Raw genomic sequence first — 22,203 nt, forward strand, 5'->3', positions numbered from 1 at the left:
CAGTGCGCCTCGCCTGTTCAGCGCTGTCAGAGCCTTTCTCCTCTCCAGCGCTGTCGGAGTCTCCCGCCTGTTTAGCGCTGTCAGAGCCTTCCTCCTCTCCAGCGCTGTCGGAGTCTCCCGCCTGTCTAGCGCTATCAGAGCCTTCCTCCTCTCCAGCGCTGCCGGAGTCTCCCGCCTGTTTAGCGCAGCCAGAGCCTTCCTCCTCTCCTGCGCTGTCGGAGTCTCCCGCCTGTTTAGCGCAGCCAGAGCCTTCCTCCTCTCCTGCGCTGCCAGAGTCTCCTGCATGTTCAGCGCTGCCAGAGCCTTCCTCCTCTACAGCACTGCTGGAGTCTCCTGCCTGTTCAGCGCAGCCAGAGCTGCCAGCCTGCATGGAGCAGCCAGAGCTGCCAGCCTGCATGGAGCAGCCAGAGCTGCCAGCCTGCATGGAGCAGCCAGAGCTGCCAGCCTGCATGGAGCAGCCAGAGCTGCCAGTCTGCATGGAGCAGCCAGAGCTGCCAGTCTGCATGGAGCAGCCAGAGCTGCCAGTCTGCATGGAGCAGCCAGAGCTGCCAGTCTGCATGGAGCAGCCAGAGCTGCCAGTCTGCATGGAGCAGCCAGAGCTGCCAGTCTGCATGGAGCAGCCAGAGCTGCCAGTCTGCATGGAGCAGCCAGAGCTGCCAGTCTGCATGGAGCAGCCAGAGCTGCCAGCCTGCATGGAGCAGCCAGAGCTGCCAGCCTGCATGGAGCAGCCAGAGCTGCCAGTCTGCATGGAGCAGCCAGAGCTGCCAGTCTGCATGGAGCAGCCAGATCCGCCAGTCAGCCAGGATCCACCAGTCAGCCAGGATCTTCCAGATCCGCCAGTCAGCCAGGATCCGCCAGTCAGCCAGGATCTTCCAGATCCGCCAGTCAGCCAGGATCTGCCAGTCAGCCAGGATCTGCCAGTCAGCCAGGATCTGCCAGAACCACCAGCTAGCCAGGATCCGCCAGTCAGCCAGGATCTGCCAGAACCACCAGCTAGCCAGGATCTGCCAGAGCCTACTACCTGCCTGAGTTTCCTCTCAGTACTGGGCTTCCTCTCGGTACTAGGCATCCTCTCAGTCCCGAGCTACCCCTCAGTCCCGAGCTACCCCTCAGTCCCGAGCTTCCCCTCAGTCCCGAGCTTCCCCTCAGTCCCGAGCTTCCCCTCAGTCCCGAGCTTCTACCTCAGTCCCGAGCTGCCCCTCAGTCCAGTGGGGTCCTTGGTGAGGGTTATTAGGCCTAGGTCGGCGGCGAGGGTCGCCAATCAAAGGACGCGTTACAGGGGGACTAAGACTTGGTTGGAGTGGGGTCCACGTCCCGAGCTGGAGCCGCCACCGTGGACAGACGCCCACCCGGACCCTCCCCTATGGGTTTTAGTGTGCGGCCGGGAGTCCGCACCTTGGGGGGGGGGGTTCTGTCACGCCCTGGTCTTAGTATTTTGTGTTTAATTATTTATTTGGTCAGGCCAGGGTGTGACATGGGTTTATTTTGTGTTGTGTTTTTGTATAGGGGTTTTAGTAGGTATTGGGATTGTGGCTGAGTAGGGGTGTCTAGCATAGTCTATGGCTGCCTGAGGCGGTTCTCAATCAGAGTCAGGTGATTCTCGTTGACTCTGATTGGGAACCATATTTAGGTAGCCTGGGTTTCACTGTGTGTTTTGTGGGTGATTGTTCCTGTCTCAGTGTGTTTGTATTCACCAGATAGGCTGTATAGGTTTTCAAGTTCCGTTTCTTGTTTTTGTATTTGTCGTGTTTATTCATTTATTAAACATGTATCGAACTAACCACGCTGCATTTTGGTCCGACTCTCTTTCAACGGAGGAAAGCCGTAACAAGCTGATCCTATTTGCCAGCCTGATGAGATCTACCAGTCTATAAATCTAAACCAACCAACAAAATGGATGAAACACAACCCACCACTGAGTATGGACCTGCCGCTATGATACCAATTTGATACGCAAATATAATGTGGACCAATAACATGTTTTCCACAAATAAATGCAACTAATATAATTTCCTACCTTAGTGTAACTTTTGGCATTTGGTCGTTTTGGCATTGGCAAGTCGTTTTTCATAGTCAGGGCTGTAGCAGCTTGTTGCAAGTCTCATGCAGGCCACAAGGTGGTCATCAGTCATAGTAGATCTGTACTTGGACTTTATTATCTTCATGTGAGAAAATGCAGACTCACAGAGGTAGGTTGATCCAAAAAGGGTTGATAAGTTGAGAGCACATCTTCTAATGTTGAGATACTTCTCCTCTAGCAGTAGCTCCCAGAATTCTTCCTTCATCTCAGTGGTTGCCTTGGATTTCAGCTGAATTTAATTTTTAAGGGTGAGAATTTCAGTCTCTCCTATAGTTGTGTCCAACTGAAAAAGGGATCCCATTTTGGAGGCAATGACTTCCACTTTTATGTCTGTGCCAAATGGAAAGCACATATAAGTGGCAATAGGCTCAAGTGAAGCAAACTCAAGGAAACGAATGTCAAACTCAGATAAGACGCTCTGGACTTGCTCCACGTAACGTGCACTGTCAAGCTGTGCTGTATCCTTGCCCTGGCGTCAAGTTCTGAATCCATGTGTTGAAAGAAGTGCAGGTCCTTACGTTGCAGCTTTCTTGTGAGCAGCTGTAGTTTGCATTCAAGTGTTCACAGAGCTAATCATGTTGATTAAATGTTTGCCTTTTCCTTGCAGCTCTACATTCAATTCCTTAAACATGTACGTTAGGTCAGTGAGAAAAGCTAAATCCAAGAGCCACTGTATGTCCTCTAGCTGTGCATATTCTGCATGTTTGGAGACCTTGAGAAACTCCTTGATTTCAGGCAACGACTCACTGAACCTCCCTAATAATGTACCTCGGCTCAGCCACCGCACTGTGTGCTATGCGTCAGTCTCTTCTAAGTGAGCGCGAAATAGCCTCCGCTGTAGGCTTCTTGCTCAAATCTTCATTGCAACATCCATCAGCTCTTTCATGTTTAACATCTTCCTGCACAAAGCTTGCTGATGAATTACGAAATAATAATCTAATTTGAGTAACGAACCCACTAATGTGGCCTACCACAGCGGGTGTCCCGTTGGTAGTAATGGAGACAAGCTTACAAAAGGGCAGATGGAATTTGTTAGCAAACTCCATAAAAGATGGAAAAATATCTTCGCCCCTTGTATGTCCTTTCAGTGAAAAAATGGCGAGTTCTTCCTCCTTTGTACTCATGTCAAATACCATTCTGATGAAAATGCATAAGTGTGCCACATCTACCATATCTGTGGACTCGTCAAACTGGAGGGAATTTATTTGATTTTACCTTTTATTTAACTAGGCAAGTCAGTTAAGAACAAATTCTTATTTTCAATGACAGCCTGGGAACAGTGGGTTAACTGCCTTGTTCAGGGGCAGAACCAGATTTTTACCTTGTCAGCTCAGGGATTTGATCTTGCAACCTTTTGGTTACTAGTCCAACGCTCTAGGCTACCTGCCACCCCATAACACTCGCAGTTGTCAATATCCTTCTTCAGTTGATCCTCGAGGTTCTCTGCTATTCCCTCGTCTTCATGTCACCGAATTTCTGGACAACTGAATGTCATTGATGGCAGCCATAATTTGTCTTATTCTTAAAATCCCCAAACAGCGAGTCTGCAGCCTCAAATGCTTCCTTGGTTCTCTCAATCTTTGAACGACTTTTTATGCTTAGCAAGAACGCGACTCACAAGATAAGATGCTATGGTTGCCGCCTTCCCTTTGGTCACAGGCCTTGTGAAAATTGACTGCTGCGCTGCCAGTTAATTTTTTTAGTTCTTGTACTTTTCTTTAATTCAGTCTATGCTGGACAATCTTTTGTGTGTGGTTTTAAAATGTTACTTTTCTTTGGGATATCAATGCCATTATGGCAGATGAGGCATACACATTAAGTTTGACATGAAAAAAAATAATCCTCCCATTCCTTTTTTTTTGTATCCTTCCCTTCACTCATTGCTATTGTTGACCGAACGTAACAAATCTAGCTACCTGCCTGGCATCACCGTGAACTCAACTTTGAGTTGGCGGGCAGCATTTGACCGCGCTAACTAGGCATATGTCAATAACTGGGCAGGGACTGGTCATATTTTATGTAAATCATGTGACTTCAGACATTGCTTTAATTGAAGACTGTTGAACATTAAAAGAGAGATTATAGTCATTTGTGTGGATAAATTTGAGTAGAAGCATAATCTCAATCGACTGGCAAGCACGCCGTGATCGACAAGTAGATCACGATCGACAAGTAGATCACGATCGACAAGTAGATCACGATCGACAAGTAGATCACGATCGACAAGTAGATCACGATCGACAAGTAGATCACGATCGACAAGTAGATCACGATCGACAAGTAGATCACGATCGACAAGTAGATCACGATCGACAAGTAGATCACGATCGACAAGTAGATCACGATCGACAAGTAGATCACGATCGACTGGTTGGGTACCCCTGCTATAGGACCTAGAGGCCTGCAACATCCTGTCTGTCCTCTTCCCTGATACCCACGTCCAGTGTCTGACCCTACTGCTGGGCCTCAGCCCTGCCCTCAGGCTGACATCAATCACGGGGGATCACCACAGTAACCAGGAAGGACTACTTGTTCAGAGGGTCCAGTAGTAGCGATGAACACAAATAGGACAGTCAGAGACGCATGTAGGAGTAGTTTGTTTTTGGGAACTTTATCTCTGTGATACTCATGTTATTTATGAGTATTTGGAAATATCTTGACTTACTGAAACCCTTCAGTTTAACAATATGACCCGATAAGCAGAAGAATGGAAGGTAAAATGTATACATTTCAAGTCAAATTTTATTGGTCGAATACACTTATTTAGCAGATGTTATTGCGGGTGTAGTGAAACAGATATAAAAGTAATAAATTGGTTCCCCTCTCGCCAGTATAACTTTGTTTTAATGGATATACAGAAATGGTGGGGGAATTACACATTTGACAGAATACGTAGACTGTCTCCACAAATATGAAATCCCATTCCAGACAGACCATCACTTTTTAGCAAATTGGAGTGCTGCACCTGTGGATGGTCAATTGAAATGACAGTTGGGAAATCATAAAATGACCTGAAATCCCAACTCAGATGAACACCTCACAGAAACAGCGCAAACTACCCCTCTGTCAGCCATACAAAATAAAACATTGCACAATCTATTTAGCCCCGTCTGGTACAGTGATTCATGAATCGAGACACGATTTGGAACACTTATTTTAAAAACACATAATTAAGTAAAAGCTTACTCAACTAAGAAAATGGGCCAAACATAATGTATTAATTTTTACAAAAAGGACATCATTCATACAGATACATTATATCAAATCAACATTTCCAAATGGGCTAGTAAGCCAAAATTTGCTTCTCGAGTTACTCAATACACTTGTTAGAACGGAAGTTAGGTAACACACATTAGACAGAAGATGGCAGATTAGGCTGAGGATCCTTACAGTCAACATCGGACTTCGCAAAACAACATTTAGGCTTCAGTGTGAGTTGCCAGTATGGTAACAGCACCAGTTCAGTATTGGTCAAGTCTTTTACTCAGAGTAAGCGCTGATGGAAATAGTGTTCCGATTACTCTCAGAACTTGACTTTTCATCATCCCTTGAATGAATGAACTCCACCCTCAGTTCAACAATGTTTCGAGAGGAAAGGGACAAAGGACGGAGGACTTGTAACTACTACCTGGACCTCCGGTCCTTTTTGTTCTTGTCCAAGTTTTTGTCCATAGTCTTTTCGTTGTCCCCTCTGCACTTGGGACAGAACCACTTCCCCTTGGGCTTATAGGTGAGCCCCACGCAGGAAAAGTGGAACCACTCGATGGGGCACGCGTCGTTATCGCAGCCGATCATCTCACCGTATGACACCTGCTCGCACAGGCAGTAGGTGGGCTCGTTGGGGTCGATGGTGAACTCCACGGGCGAGGCGTCGCGCTCCTGCTTGGCCTTGCGCTTCTTCTTCTTGGCCGACTTGGACCTTTTCTCCCGCGGCTGCAGGGGCAGCTCATCCGCCGGGTCGTCCATCACCGCTCCATTCCCCGAGGCGTGGTTGGAGTCCCGGCTCTCACTGTTGCGCTGGCGTCTCGGCCGGCGGGCCGAGGAACGCTCAGCAGGGGTGGACACCGCTGCCTCCTGGACAGAACTGGAGCGCCGCTCGGTGACGACCCGCTCACTGGTCTCGCTGGGCTCCTGGAGGCAGAGGGAGTCCATCTGGCGGGAGCGGTTCTCTACCAGCTCGGTCATCTGGGTAACCACATGGATCTTCTCGTCGCCGAGCTCCTGGCTACTGATGAGGGCCCGCTGCAGCTGAATCTGAAGCCTCTTACGCTGTGCCGCATCCTGCTCGCCCTGGTAACGCTCATAGACATCGTCAACCTCCTTCAGGACCTCTGCAAAGCACACAGAATGAGAAAAGAGTTGTTAGGATGGGCGTCTCCTGCATTTGTTTTAGTTACTGAGTAGAATAATCATGAGGGATTAAATAATATCTGACACTGTCAGTCAGGGCAGGGAAAATGTAAGTGCTCATTAAGGACACTGGTAGGAACAGGGGGAAAAAATGCATGAGAAATTTGGTGAGCACAATTTTATGCATGTCTAAAATAGCTGCTGCAAACTCTGGGAGCACTGAAATCACCTAATAGCAATCTGACAAACGAGTAATGAGCTGGAAAATGTGTGCCAGTGTCCTAGCTAGCTAGTGTTGTAGTTATTGTTACATATAGAGACAGATCTGACACTATTGAGCAAAGACAGGTATACATTAGACCACAAGAGGAAGATACACTCTAAGTGTATTTGACATTCTGGTAAAAACAGGAAACCAAGAAATAACAGACATAATGGCCAAAGCCATAAAATGCATAAATGTTTAGGGTAAAATGCATAGTCTATTGTATAGGACAGGAAACCAAAGCAAGGCCATGAGTGCATAGGACAGCTGGACATACCAAGGTCAGAGGGACACACACAAAGGAGGGGGGGGGTCAGCCAAATGACCAACGGATGGACTATAGACCTAGGACATATATTTTTAGGACAGGAAGAGAAGAGACACAGTCTACGAGTCCTAATAAGGACAGACATACCAAAGAACACACCAAGCTAAACATAAGGGGCCCATAGCATAAGATGGGCATGTATTATTTTTGTGACATGAAGACGTCCTGCCACTATTATAACTTAACTGAAAGCAGATATGGGCGTTATTGGGCGTGAACAAGGAGGATGCACAGATTGGGATATAATGGTGGCAGATGGACTGAGGGAAGTTAATTTGCATGTGGGATGGACTCATATGTTGTATAAATACAGAGCCAGTGCTCTGGAAAAGTGTGTGTTCCGCAGACCATCTAGGCTTCTGATATGTTTGTATTAAAAGCCTATATTGAATTCACAAGTTTTTGTAAGTGTTATATTTTGTAACGATTCTCCACGACAGAACTTGGCGAGCTTTCCAGGAGAGACAGGGACCACGGAGTGACGTTCCGGGCTGATGACGGTTTCTTTAGACAATCTTGCAAACAAAGGCGGCCGCCTAACTATAAAAAGGTAAGCATGTTCTTACATAGTTAAAATATTTGCATAGATTGCTTCAGAGATCCTGTCCCAGCGAGTGGGGGCGTCACGTAGGTTTCTCTTCAAAAATTTCCTAAAAATCCAGTAAAAGCTAAGTAACTTTTGAATTCAATGAATTGCATGCATGTGTGAATTTGGGGTTGTTTTAAATGTATGTGCACATGTGTCGGGACTAAGTGAATAGGGGCTGTGAAACTTGCTGGAGTCAGGCATTTAGCGGAGGGGGCTTGCACTCGTTCTGGTCGGACCATTCGAACGGACCCATGTGTCTGGGTTGATTGGGGGAGTTGTTCCGTCTGATTTTGTTTGGCCGGGCTCGACTGTCTCAGGTCTCTGATCGATCAATGAGTGGTTCATAGAGATTACAGTTATATGTGATGAAAGACGTATTAGATCACATTTTACCTGACTTCTAGTAAAGTACCGATGGGATTTACTAATAGTCCCACGTGGTATCATTTTGCATTGAAACAATAGTTTCAGTGGTGATAAAATACGTGGATAATTTGTTATTAGCGTCAAAAGACAGAAAATAAACATGAGAAATCACCACCTTGGTAAAAATTAGTTGGAGGAAAAGCCAAATGTAACATATTGGTGTTTTCAATTTCTACGGGTAAGATACAGATAACCAACCAGGAAGAAACTATGCATTTTGTGGCATGGCTAAAACTTTTATGAATGACCAAAAAGTAAAAGGGGATTTTAATTGTGTTAGACATTCAATACCGTTATTCTCTGAAACTGCTAAGACGCTTATAGAATAAAAATCAATATATAAGTAATACTATTGGCTTGCTGATTAAAAGGTAACATTGTGAATGTTAATGAAATGTACATTTATTTTCCAGAAAAAAGGGGTTTAATTTTCTCTGGTCAAAATTTAATTGGAGACTGCGGTACTGGGGAAAGCAGTTAAGAGATAATCGGCCACTTTAAAAGTCAAAGTATCTGGATAGGGCTATAAATGGAGTTCCGAATAAGTGTACAATCACTTTGAAATTCTATTATTTCCTTGGGAAAATGATGAAGAGTTGTAATATTAAATTGACTAAACCACTTATTTTTTTATTTAACATGGGTTCATAGGAGAAATTATCAGTTCCCTCGGGTTATGGTCTTTGGGTAAATACACAAATATGCTTTGTTCATTCTGCATATAAAAGGGAAATATGTTAACACGGGATAACAGTTACTCCAAATGGTTTATTGGAGTGGGGGTCTCTGCGAGGGTTGTGTTGATAACTACATAATCTGTAACTCGTCTGAGAGATCGCCAGTAGAATAAGGGAGTTATCATGGAAGGTGACGTCAGAATGCTTTAATGCATGGGAGAGATTATCACCACAACAAGTGTGTGAAACTCAAACCTACCCTACTGGCTGAATAGTGAGGGACAACGGTGTCTGATGACCTGTGAACTGTATCTAAAATAGACATGCGGGAATGATATGTGCTGGGAGAAGAAAGACTAAAGGGGAATGAGTTACTGACCTTTTATTACCAGGCAACTCATGACAGAAAAATAGAGACAAAAGGGTGTATTGGAAAATAGATATTACTGGTACTAAAAGTTTAGTATAAATGTTCATTAGTAAAGGGATGATGTGTATTGAATAGATAAGGTCAAATTTGAGTTAAAGTAAGCACTAAGGACTGTTATCCTGAATATTGGGTTGGACAATTTATAAACAACGTTTAGTTATGATTTGGATATAGGACTGTTTAAATTTACTAGGCCTAGGGAAGCTCTGGAAACTAATCCTGAGACAGGGTGACAGAATTTACAGAATATTAGATTAAACGTTTGTTTCTTTTGTTTTATAATGTCATTGTAATGATAAATTGGAATTGTTGTGCGATAACACCCAAGGATGAAGGAGACCAACATAACATGGGCATAGAATGAAACGGATGGATGTTTTCCCCAGGTTTAATTACATTACAAATAGTGGTAATTTATTGAAAATATGCAGTTATAATTTACTTTTCTATTTTTTCTTGTTTGGTCAATTTATTTTTGTTTTGAGGAAAATAAGTGTGTATATTGTTCCTGAGGAGAGACTGATATAAATTGACTAAAAATGATTTGAGAATGTTTAAGTATGTATCAAAATATGGAAGGAAATTAGGAGTAGTGATTTATGTGTTAGAAAAGAAAAATAATAATCTATCCAAATCTACCAATTATATGCATATCCTAGCTTCTGGGCCTGAGATATATATATTTCCTTTCCCCTCACTTTATATTGGTGTATATATATATATATATATATATACACACACACATATATATTTCCCCTCACTTTTTTTTTTTTTTTTTTTTTTTTGGGGGGGGTTAGAATACTATTTTTGCTATTTTGTATATAGTTATTCGTTTCAAAATGTATACCTTCCCCAATTTGGCCACTTGGGTACATTTGGGCTACTTGTGTGGGACACCTGGGTGACTTCATGATAAATGTCCTGTAGCGCACTCATTTCGGAAGTTATCATTCTGAAACTTTGCACAAGTACTGTTGCCCTCTTATATTTTTCACTGAAATTGTCCCCATCATCCTATCTGAATGTTTGTTTTATCTTGTTCATTTAAAAGAAACATTTTTTTTTTGTAATTGTTTCACATCTAAACTATTGCGTTATATTCACCTACATTCAAGTCACATGTACACAAACTGTTTTCTTTCAAATGGTACCAAGAATATGCATATCCTTGGTACTGTGCCTGAGCTACAGGCTGTTAGATTTGGGTATGTCTTCAGGTGGAAATTGCACAAAGTAGGGGGGGGCTGTAAGAGGTTAACCTCTTGAAGCTAGGGGGCACTATTTTTATGTTTGGAAAAATAACATTCCCAAAGTAAACAGCCTATTTCTCAGTACCAGATGCTAGAATATGCATATAATTGACAGATTACGATAGAAAACTCTAAAGTTTCCAAAACTGTCAAAATATTGTCTGTGCGTATAACAGAACTGATATTGCAGGCGAAACCCTGAGGAAAATCCAATCAGGAAGTGCCTCTTATTTTGAAACCCTCCTGTTCCTATGCATGCCTATCCTCCAATTAAAAGGGATATCAACCAGATTTATTTCTCTGGCTTCCCTAAGGTGTCAGTCTTTAGACATAGTTTCAGGCTTTTATTTTGAAAAATGAGTGTGAAAGATCATATTGCGTAAGTGGATAGGTGGGGGCTCTCAGAGTGAGTTTTTGCGCAACTGAGTAAAGCCGCCATTGTTCCTCCCGCTGTTATTGAAAAACCTACACACTCGGTTGATATATTATCAAATATTTTTTTTTTTTTAAACGTTTGACATGTTTCAGTGGACATTATGGAGACTATTTGAAATTTCTGTCTGCGTTGTCGTGACTGCTCTTTCCTGTGGATTTCTGAACATAACGCGACAAACAAACGTCGGTATTTTGGGTATAAAAATTATCTTTATGGAACAAAAGGAACATTTGCTGTGTAACTGGGAGTCTCGTGAGTGAAAACATCCGAAGATCAAAAGGTAACCGGTTAATTTGATTGCTTTTCTGATTTTCGTGACCAAGCTTCCTGATGCTAAGTGTACATAATGCTATGCTAGGCTATCGATAAGCAATCCAAGCGTTTGCTGTAAAAGCATAATTTCAAAATCTGAGACGACTGGTGGATTAAAAGGCTAAGCTGTGTTTTGCAATATTGCACTTGTGATTTCATGAATATGAATATTTTTTTAGTAATATTATTTGACTGTTGTGCTATGCTATTCAGCGGTTGCTGACAAATGATCGCGCGACAGGGATGGGTAGCATCAAGCAGTTAAGGAAATAGCTTTCTCGATTTCATTGATGATCAGATACTTCAGATGTGACTGGTTCTGTTGAGCTCAACTTTTACAGCTAATAGTCTAAGTTTGGGACAGTCCTAAAGTTTTCTAACCTCTTGTTAACAATAGTATGTATGGAAATCAAAACGTCTCTGTGGCTGCAGCATGTGCACATTCAGTGTCATGCTCTGTTGTGGTATTCAAATATTCTGCTCGTCTCCAGTCACGTAAAACGACGTAGAATTGCATGAAATGCGTTTATAAAAAGGCTAAATCTTGGAACACAAATAAGATGGTCATTATAATAAAAACACTACATGAATATCTTTTCTCCCCTACCATTGTCCGCGGTGGTCAGCGACTGCAACCTTTGCCAAAGCTGGTCTGTCCTAGGAGTGAGGATAAACGGTAGGCATGTTCTCTGCTATTTTTACGTTATTATTTTGGGTATATGGGAGGGTCACTTGTCTTTTTTACATGCGTTCAGGGAGGGTCGGGTAAAAATGTATTTTACTCTAGGGAAGGCCATCTATTTTTATTTCAGAAGTCCGATTTTCTCCAGGTATCCCTCATCACAAATAACACAGTCCCTAACTTAAAAATGAATCATGGGGAACGACAGTTGAACTAAGCTCATCAGAACACAACAAATAAACTTATTTTACTCCAATGTGTGTAAACAAAATAAAATGTAAACAAATACTTGTAGCCTCAAAAACATGGTTAAAACTATAATTGTGATATCAGGGATGGTCAATCCATGCATTCATAGCGTCTATGAATTTGATAGTGATTACATTTCTCCAGCCCCATCCCAGTCAATAACGGATTACAAAAAGAAAACCAGCCCAGTCACGGACCAGGATGTCTTGCTCCCAGGCAGACTAAATAACTTTTTTTGCCCGCTTTGAGGACAATAGAGTGCCAATGACACGGCCCGCAACCAAAACATGCGGACCCTCCTTCACTGCAGCCGAGGTGAGTAAAACATTTAAACGTGTTAACCCTCGCAAGGCTGCAGGCCCAGACGGCATCCCCAGCCGCGCCCTCAGAGCACGCGCAGACCAGCTGGCTGGTGTGTTTACGGACATATTCAATCAATCCCTATCCCAGTCTGCTGTTCCCACATGCTTCAAGAGGGCCACCATTGTTCCTGTTCCCAAGAAAGCTAAGGTAACTGAGCTAAACGACTCACTTCCGTCATCATGAAGTGCTTTGAGAGACTAGTCAAGGACCATATCACCTCCACCCTACCTGACACCCTAGACCCACTGCAATTTGCTTACCGCCCAAATAGGTCCACAGACGATGCAATCTCCACCACACTGCCCTAACCCATCTGGACAAGAGGAATACCTATGTGAGAATGCTGTTCATCGACTACAGCTCAGCATTCAACACCATAGTACCCTCCAAGCTAATCATCAAGCTCGAGACCCTGGGTCTCGACCCCGTCCTGTGCAACTGGGTACTGGACTTCCTGACGGGCCGCCCCCAGGTGGTGAGGGTAGGTAACAACATCTCCACCCCGCTGATCCTCAACACTGGGGCCCCACAAGGGTGTGTTCTGAGCCCTCTCCTGTACTCCCTGTTCACCCACGACTGCGTGGCCACGCACGCCTCCAACTCAATCATCAAGTTTGCGGACGACACAGTGGTAGGCTTGATTACCAACAACGACGAGACGGCCTACAGTGAGGAGGTGAGGGCCCTCGGAGTGTGGCGTCAGGAAAATAACCTCACACTCAACGTCAACAAAACTAAGGAGATGATTGTGGACTTCAGGAAACAGCAGAGGGAACACCCCCTATCCACATCGATGGGACAGTAGTGGAGAGGGTGGTAAGTTAAGTTCCTCGGCGTACACATCACAGACAAACTGAATTGTTCCACCCACACAGACAGCATCGTGAAGAAGGCGCAGCAGCGCCTCTTCAACCTCAGGAGGCTGAAGAAATTCAGCTTGTCACCAAAAGCACTCAAACTTCTATAGATGCACAATCGAGAGCATCCTGGCGGGCCGTATCACCGTCTGGTATGGCAACTGCTCCGCCCACAACCGTAAGGCTCTCCAGAGGGTAGTGAGGTCTGCACTACGCATCACCGGGGGCAAACTACCTGCCCTCCAGGACACCTACACCACCCGATGTCACAGGAAGGCCATAAAGATCATCAAGGACAACAACCACCCGAGCCACTGCCTGTTCACCCCGCTATCATCCAGAAGGCGAGGTCTGTACAGGTGCATCAAAGCAGGGACCGAGAGACTGAAAAACAGCTTCTATCTCAAGGCCATCAGACTGTTAAACAGCCACCACTAACATTGAGTGGCTGCTGCCAACACACTGACTCAAATCCAGCCACTTTAATAATGGGAATTGATGTAAAATATATCACTAGCCACTTTAAACAATGCTACTTAATATAATGTTTACATACCCTACATTAATCTCATATGTATACGTATATACTGTACTCTATATCATCTACTGCATCTTTGTAATACATGTATCACTAGCCACTTTAAACTATGCCACTTTGTTTACATACTCATCTCATATGTATATACTGTACTCGATACCATCTACTGCATCTTACCGATGCCACTCTGTACCATCACTCATTCATATATCCTTATGTACATATTCGTCATTCCTTTACACTTGTGTGTATAAGGTAGTAGTTTTGGAATAGTTAGATTACTCGTTGGTTATTACTGCATTGTCGGAACTAGAAGCACAAGCATTTCGCTACACTCGCATTAACATCTGCTAACCATGTGTATGTGACAAATAACATTTGATTTGATTGGATTTTTTAACAAACAAGGTGTGGGGAGGCAGATTTTTTTTTATTGTTTCTACTACTGATTTAACAATCCCTTGAAAACGGCACGTAGTTGTCAATGGTTTTAGTGGAGCTGGGGATCTCCTTGCCCCACAGCAGCCAAATCGATTGCTCGGCACTGTATTGAGACGTTTTATTGAACGACCGACACACGTAATAAGGAAATCGCCTCGACCACACACACAAATTGGGGGAAACCAACATTATTTGACAATGACTCCTGCTGTAAGAGAGACAACTTTTGTCGATGTTTAGTTATACAGAAATAACAAAACATGCCGAAAAGCTGCTGTGTTTGTTGTGCAATAGCAAAAATCCCGACCTACAATTCATAATGCTCCCACATAAGGAAACAGAGCCAGCGAGAAGAGTCCTGTGGCTTCAGACTATTCGGCATGGGAGAGTGGGAAATGTAGGGAATCCAAGGAGGCTACATGTAGCCATGTGTGTGGATCACATTTAAATCACAGGCAATACATTTAACTTGTTTGGTATAGTCCGTTTAACGCCACTCACTACTTGTCGCTGTATAATCCATTTGTGTTGTTGCTTGTCTTGGCTAGCTTAATGTTACGTCAGAAGCTAGCTAGCACTCACGTGAAAAGGGGGATGAGGGAAGCCCTAAAATATATGTTTTTCTAAGTAGTGAGAACACTCAGGAGCAAGCAATGTTGAAAATGAATCTTAAAACATATACTGAAATCTAGTTGTCATTGACTAAAACAAGCAGACAAGAAAAGTAGGTTTGAAAAGGGTAACGTTTTTGCTGCTAGACAATTGGGTAAACTAGATTACCACAGGTTGTTCTAATACCCGATTCAAGAAGTGACAAAAACTTTCCGCCTGAACAGGCAATAACGTCTATCTGCACACTGCGGTTACTTACATGCCGCGCCCACTGCCATTGAGGCTGCCAGCGCTGTCTCTGGCCCACAATCCAGCACAGTGGGTGGTAGTAATGCACCAACATTGGATGCCAACTGCCGAAAAAACACCACCAAAGAAGGATGCTGCTAGTTTGCTTGGGGACAACCGTAGTGTCCTCCACACCCACCTGCCGAGCACTGCTTTCCCACAGTTTTGTTAACATTACAGCGAGGGAAGTAGCTAGCTATTGTTGCCAACCCAACCTAAGTAATGGCACTAGTGGGCAGGGATTACCATGGGCATAAAAAGGTCTGCAGTGTAGTTAAGTTTTTAATCCGATTTTTAGAGCGAAATACTACAAATAGCCAGGTTTAGCCCGTCTGAGTTCTAGAAAGTGGACCGATGCGAGATGGGCGATGCTTCAAGAAAAATCCCAGTCCGATAAAAAATTCCCAGTTGTCGTGAACGCACCGGTTTCGGAAATCACCGAGTCCTAGTTGTTGTGAACGCGGCACAAATACTACCTAAATTATCGTACATGGCACATTTTTATCACCAGCGTTAGAGCGGATTGCAACAACGACCATTTCGTTTTTTTCTTTCTGTTACTGTTATACTACGAATTGTATATTTGCTAGTAGGCAACACTATCAACAATAAGTAAACACCCCTTGTAAAATAAACATAACACGAATGCAGATAACAGGTTTACCAACTCGAAAGAAAGCCGTTAAACGCCACAACACCTCGTCAAAATGGCTGATCCTCTGTAGCTATATCAAGCCAACTCGGACCTGACACCGGGACATGTTGAGGATAACAAATTGAAGGCATACATCGTACTCGAAAGACTAAACGATCTATATTTCAGCACACAAACACTTGCTTTCAATGCTAGCTAGTATGTGGAACATTAACGTTAGCTAAAGTGGTCGGGAATTTGTCAATCCAGCACACCCTGTTTTGTAATTTTATCGTCAAACTCGCAAATATAAGCACTAAAACAACGAGGAAAAACAATACCTTGATACTTTGAGTCAATTTCTCGCAGCAGAGAGACGTTTCTTTGTATATCCAAAGGCATGGACTCAACACATTCCAAATAATCCTCCACATAGCTGACCAGTTGTGACTTTTCCACGTTTGGATAGTGATGACCTAACATTGTTCCACCGATGCATTGAGACAATCAAGAAAACGTGTAAATAGATTTGAGATAATGCATTTAGTATGGTTTCTAATGGTTTTCTTGCGCCAGTATTGTTGCATACTATATTCACTGGTCAGTTCACTTCAAACAGAACTGCACACAGTGCGCATGAGCACGGTGTATTCCTTTTATGGCAATGCACAGCGTTTTCGCATTTTACTTGACAGGGGGATTGGCCATTTTTATTTCCAGCGTTTGGATTGGCTATGAATAAAATAAAGGCCACCTTTATTTTTACGAACTTTTCCCGGGAAAGTAAACCATTAAGTACTACTATTTTGGTCGACCGGAAACCTGGCACCATCCCTACGGTAAAGCATGGTGGTGGCATCATCATGCTGTGGAGATGTTTTTCAGTGGCAGGGACTGGGAGACTAGACAAGATGAATGGAGCAAAGTACAGAGGGATCCTTGATGAAAACCTGCTCCTGAGCGCTCAGCACCTCAGACTGGGGTGGTTCACCTTCCAACAGGACAACGACCCTAAGCACACAGCCAAGACAATGCAGGAATGGCTTCGGGACAAGTCTCTGAATGTCCTTGAGTGGCGCAGCCAGAGCACGGACTTGAACCTGATCGAACATCTCTGGAGAGACCTGAAAATAGCTGTGCAGCGATGCTCCCCATCCAACCTGACAGCTTGAGAGGATCTGCAGAGAAGAATGGGAGAAACTCCCCAAATAAAGGTGTGCCAAGCTTGTAGCGTCATACCCAGGAAGATTTGAGGCTGTAATCACCAAAGGTGCTTCAACAAAGTACAAAGTACATCTTTCAAAACAAGATATTCAATGTCTGGCAGGAAACCCCAAAAGCAATCATATTAAAATCAAATAAAATTGTATTGGTCACATGCGCCAAACAGCAGGTGTAGACTTTACCGTGAAATGCGTAGTTATGAGCCCATTACCAACAGTGCAGATTTAAAAAGTAAGACAAATATTTTCTAAATAAAAAAAGGAAATAGTAACACAAAAACAACGAGACTATATACAATGAGTACCAGTACCGAGTCAATGTGCAGGGGTACGAGGTAATTGAGGTAATACAGTATAATCATGTGGGTAGGGGTAAAAGTGACTAAGCAATCAGGATATATAATAAACAGAGTGGCAGCAGTGTATGTGAATGTGTGTGGCGTCAATATGTGTGTGTGAGCGTATGTAGTGTCATTGTAGTATGCGTGAGTGTGTGGGTAGAGTCTATTGAGTGTGCATAGAGCCAGTGCAAGGGAGTTCGTACAAAACAATTAAGATAAATAAATATCAAATCGGGTCAATATAAATTGTCCGGGTAGCCAACTGTTCAGCAGTCTTATGGCTTGGGGGTAGAAGCTGTTCAGGTGCCTTTTCTTCACAGACTTGGCACTCCGGTACCTCTTGCAGTGTGGTAGCAGAGAAAACACTCTATGATTTGGGTGGATAGAGTCTTTGAAAATTTCTAGGGCAGGGCTCTTCAACCCTGTTCCTGGAGAGCTACTCTCCTGTAGAATTTCACTCCAACCCTAATCGAGCGCACCTGATTCTATCAGTTAACTGGTTGACAAGCTGAATCAGGTTAGTTACAGTTGGAGTGAGAACTACAGGGGGTAGCTTTCCAGCAACAAGGTTGGAGACCCATGTTCTAGGGCCTGTCACGTCTGCTCCCGCTTTTCCCTCCCCCTGGCGCTTGAGGACTCCAGGGAGCCCTGCATCAAGCACACCTGCCTTCCCTTGTCACGCGCATCAGTGATATTGGACTCACCTGAACTCATTCATCACATGATTATTTCCTCCCCTATATTTGTCAGTTCCCTTGCTCTGTTCCCCGTTGCTGCATTAATTGTTTTTTGTCTTTGTATTAGTTTGCTGACGCTGTTCCTGTCTCGTTCCATGTCCGTTATATACACTGCTCAAAAAAATAAAGCGAACACTAAAATAACACATCCTAGATCTGAATGAATGAAATATTCTTATTAAATACTTTTTTCTTTACATAGTTGAATGTGCTGAACAACAAAGTCACGCAAAAATCATCCATGTAAATCAAATTTATCAACCCATGGAGTCACACTCAAAATTAAAGTGGAAAACCACATTACAGGCTGATCCAACTTTGATGTAATGTCCTTAAAACAAGTCAAAATGAGGCTCAGTAGTGTGTGTGGCCTCCACGTGCCTGTATGACCTCCCTACAACGCCTGGGCATGCTCCTGATGAGGTGGCGGATGGTCTCCTGAGGGATCTCCTCCCAGACCTGTTCCTGTCTCGTTCCATGTCCATTATATATGAAATGTTTTACTCCCCGTGCCTGCTTCGTCTCTCCAGCGTCAACTCATGTGACAGGGCCTTCCTCTGACATCACCTGGATTAGAGGTCCTGGATGGCAGGGAGTTCAAACCCAGTGATGTACTGGGCCATGCGCACTACCCTCTGTAGCACCTTGCAGTCAAATGCCGAGCAGTTGCCATACCAAGGATGATGTAGGTAGTCAAGATGCTCTCAATGGTTCAACTGAATAACTTTTTCAGGATTTGAGGGTCCATGGCAAATATTCTCAGCATCCTGAGGGGAAGAGGTGTTGTCATGCCCTCTTCACGACTGTGTATGGAACAGGATAGGTCCTTAGTGCCGCTCTACTACAGACCCGTCAATGTGAAGGGGGCGTGTTCAGCCCTCCGTTTCCAGTAGTCCATGATAAGTTCCTTTGTCTTGCTCACATTGAGGGAGAGGTTATTGTCCTGGCACCACACTGCCAGGTCTCTGACCTCCTCCCTATAGGTTGTCTTTAATCAGTTCTACCACGTCATGCCATCAGCAAACTTAATGATGATGTTGGAGTTGTGCGCGTCCACGCAATCGTGAGTGATGAGGAAGTACAAGGGGTGACTGAGCACACACCCCTGAGGGGCCCCCTGTTTAATGTCAGTGTGGCAGATGTGTTGTTGCCTACCCTCACCACCTGGGGTGGCCCGTCAGGAAGTCCAGGTTCCAGTTACAGAGGCAGATCTTCAGTCCCAGGGTCCTTAGCTTAGTGATGAGCTTGGAAGGCACAATGGTGTTGAACGCTGAGATGTAGTCAATGAACAGCACTCTCAAGTAGGTGTTCCTTTTGTACAGGTGGGAAAGTGCAGTGTGGAGTGCAATTGAGATTTTGTCATCTGTGGATCTGTTGGGGCAGTATGTGAATTGGAGTGGATCCAGGGTTTCTGGGATGATGGTGTTGATGTGAGCCATGACCAGCCTTTCAAAGCATTTCATGGCTACAGATATGATTGCTACAGGAAAGTAGGCATTTAGACAGGTTGCATTGGTGTTCTTAGGCACAGGGACTATGGTGGTTTGCTTGAACCATACGTGCACTACCATTCAAAAGTTTGGGGTCACTTAGAAATGTCCTTGTTTTTGAAAGAAAAGCATATTTTTTGTCCATTAAAATAACATAAAATTGATCAGAAATACAGTGTAGACATTGTTAATGTTGTAAATGACTATTGTAGCTGGAAACGGTTGATTTTTAAAGGAATATCTACATAGTCGTATAGAGGCCCATTATCAGCAACCATCACTCCTGTGTTCCAATGGAAAGTTGTGTTAGCTAATCCAAGTTTATAATTTTAAAAGGCTAATTGATCATTAGAAAACCCATTTGCAATTATATTAGCACAGAAAACTGTTGTCCTGATTAAAGAAGCAACAAAACTGGCCTTCTTTAGACTAGTTGAGTATCTGGAGAGTCAGCATTTGTTGGTTCGATTACAGGCTCAAAATGGCCAGAAACAAAGGACTTTTTTCTGAAACTTGTCAGTCTATTCTTATTCTGAGAAATGGCTATTCCATGTGAGAAATTGCTAAGAAACTGAAGATATCGTACAACGCTGTGTACTACTCCCTTCACAGAACAGCGCAAACTGGTTCCAACCATAATAGAAAGAGGAGTGGGAGGCCCCGGTGCACAGCTGAGCAAGAGGACAAGTACATTAGAGTGTCTAGTTTGAGAAACAGACGCCTCACAAGTCCTCAACTGGAAGCTTAATTAAATAGTACCCGCAAAACACCAGTCTCAACGTCAACAGTGAAGAGGCAACTCAAGTCTGAGATATGGCTTTTTCTTTGCAACTCTGCCTAGAAGGCCAGCATCCCGGAGTCGCATCTTTACTGTTGATGTTGAGACTGGTGTTTTGCGGTTACTATTTCATGAAGCTGCCAGTTGAGGACTTGTGAGGCGTCTGATTATCAGAGCGTACTGTAAGTTAAGAAAGAGTAGGTTGTTCAGTTAGATAGTTATGATAACAATAATGATAATAGTAAATCATAATAATAATACCACCCCCCCTCTAGGAATATATTTCAGGATGTAGAAGACACCAAGAAGTCACAGCATGTCACATCAGCATCCAGCTTTGCAGGAGTTTGATGTATGAATTGTGTATGTAGTGTAAAAATGGTAGGAAATAGGTCCCCAAAAGTGTCAAGAATAATAGACAAGTAAAAGTATGAGCAATAACAATAGTGTGCTTTGCATGCTGCAAGCACAGAAATAGTAATAGCTTTTCAAATGTTATAACAGAAAAAATATAATATACTGAATAGCCAGCATCTTACCTTCAAAACAAACTCTTCCCAGTTGTTTGAGAAACCTTGCTTTGTAGGCCCTGTGGTGTGAACAAGGTGCCATTTTCAATAAAGGAATGAATATCAAATGGTACAGTTCAGTGGAATAATTTAAATGAATATCTAACCTGAACATCATCCACACCAAAAGTCCTCCAAGGTCCAGGGGACAAGATCCGAGCAATGTTTCTGTGAACACAGTGTATGTGAAAGTAAAGAAAAAGTACAATTCAACAGCTTTTTATACTCCAGCTTGCATAACAGGTTTGAACACAGTTGGAACTGAATTAGCCCAAGTATTTTTCACAACATGTATGGGTGTTGCTGGACCAGAAAATGTATTTTTGACTGCAAAAACGCCATTTCTCACATCAATGCACTCACATGCAAATAAATCTTTCAAAGCAATGTGTATGTATTGGAACTGAATTAGCCCAAGTAATTTTCACAACATGTATGGGTGTTGCTGGACCAGAAAATGTATTTTTTGACTGCAAACACACCATTTCTCACATCAATGCAGTCACATGCAAAAAATCTTTCAAAGCAATGTGTATGCTTTCTTCGGAAATGTGTTTGGAAGTTTTTCTTATTTAACTTCAGTTTGCAATATAGACAAGTTGTAATGTATTTTCTTGACTTGCCATGTATGTTGGAACCAGGTGATTTCATTATTGTATATACTATGTGTAGGCTGTGTAGACTCGCTATGTGTAACTAAGGGAATGGCATCAACGATACACATTTAGAGTCAGCCAAACACAACAAGGCATACATTGAAGAAACACAGAAAATCAACAATCAAATCGATTGCATAAACTGTACATTTAAACCTAGGCTTACTGCTCAAGTAGGCAAATTTGTCCAAATAAGATTCCCTTATTGTGAGCAATTAGCTAGCTCATGTGCAAATGGGTGCTAATTAACGCTATGCTAACATCTGTGCGGTAGTTGGTCATATAAAAATATACCACTGCACTGGTATAACATTAATATTACAAAGTACATTATGCATAATGACAGTCTCACTTACTTCCATGGTTTATATTTTTATCCATGTAGGTTCGATTAAGATTTGCTTTCGTTGACGTTGATACCTTTGACGTTTACCTCAACTTGGGTGACCTTGAAGGAGACGGGAAGGGTTCGGGTTAAACGCATTTGACTCCACCCACATTGAGCCCAACCCCGATGTTTGATTCCGCCCACATTGAGCCCGGCCCCGAACTGCACACTGCAGTCAGGGGCTTCTCACAGGTCCTGATACAGGCTAGTCACG

The 22,203-nt window shown here is 43.4% G+C and overlaps 1 protein-coding gene across 2 annotated transcripts; it reads right to left on the reverse strand.

The window, feature by feature from the left end:
- Positions 1-4,804: 4,804 nt before the first annotated feature.
- LOC112260112 (inhibitor of growth protein 2) lies at positions 4,805-22,060 on the reverse strand. 2 transcript variants are annotated; one of them, XM_024434963.2, is made up of 4 exons: positions 21,958-22,060; positions 21,053-21,113; positions 20,916-20,965; positions 4,805-6,411 (listed from the first exon to the last, which is right to left on the reverse strand). In XM_024434963.2, the coding sequence occupies exons 1-4, from the start codon at positions 21,980-21,982 to the stop codon at positions 5,705-5,707; spliced, it is 843 nt and encodes a 280-aa protein (XP_024290731.2). In that variant the 5' UTR covers positions 21,983-22,060; the 3' UTR covers positions 4,805-5,704. The 2 variants fall into 2 exon arrangements, with proteins under 2 accessions (XP_024290731.2, XP_024290730.2); XM_024434962.2 differs by lacking the exons at positions 20,916-20,965; positions 21,053-21,113; positions 21,958-22,060 and adding an exon at positions 16,149-16,448.
- Positions 22,061-22,203: the final 143 nt, after the last annotated feature.

This window comes from Oncorhynchus tshawytscha, linkage group LG10 (assembly GCF_018296145.1).
Source record: "Oncorhynchus tshawytscha isolate Ot180627B linkage group LG10, Otsh_v2.0, whole genome shotgun sequence".
NCBI lineage: Eukaryota > Metazoa > Chordata > Actinopteri > Salmoniformes > Salmonidae > Oncorhynchus > Oncorhynchus tshawytscha.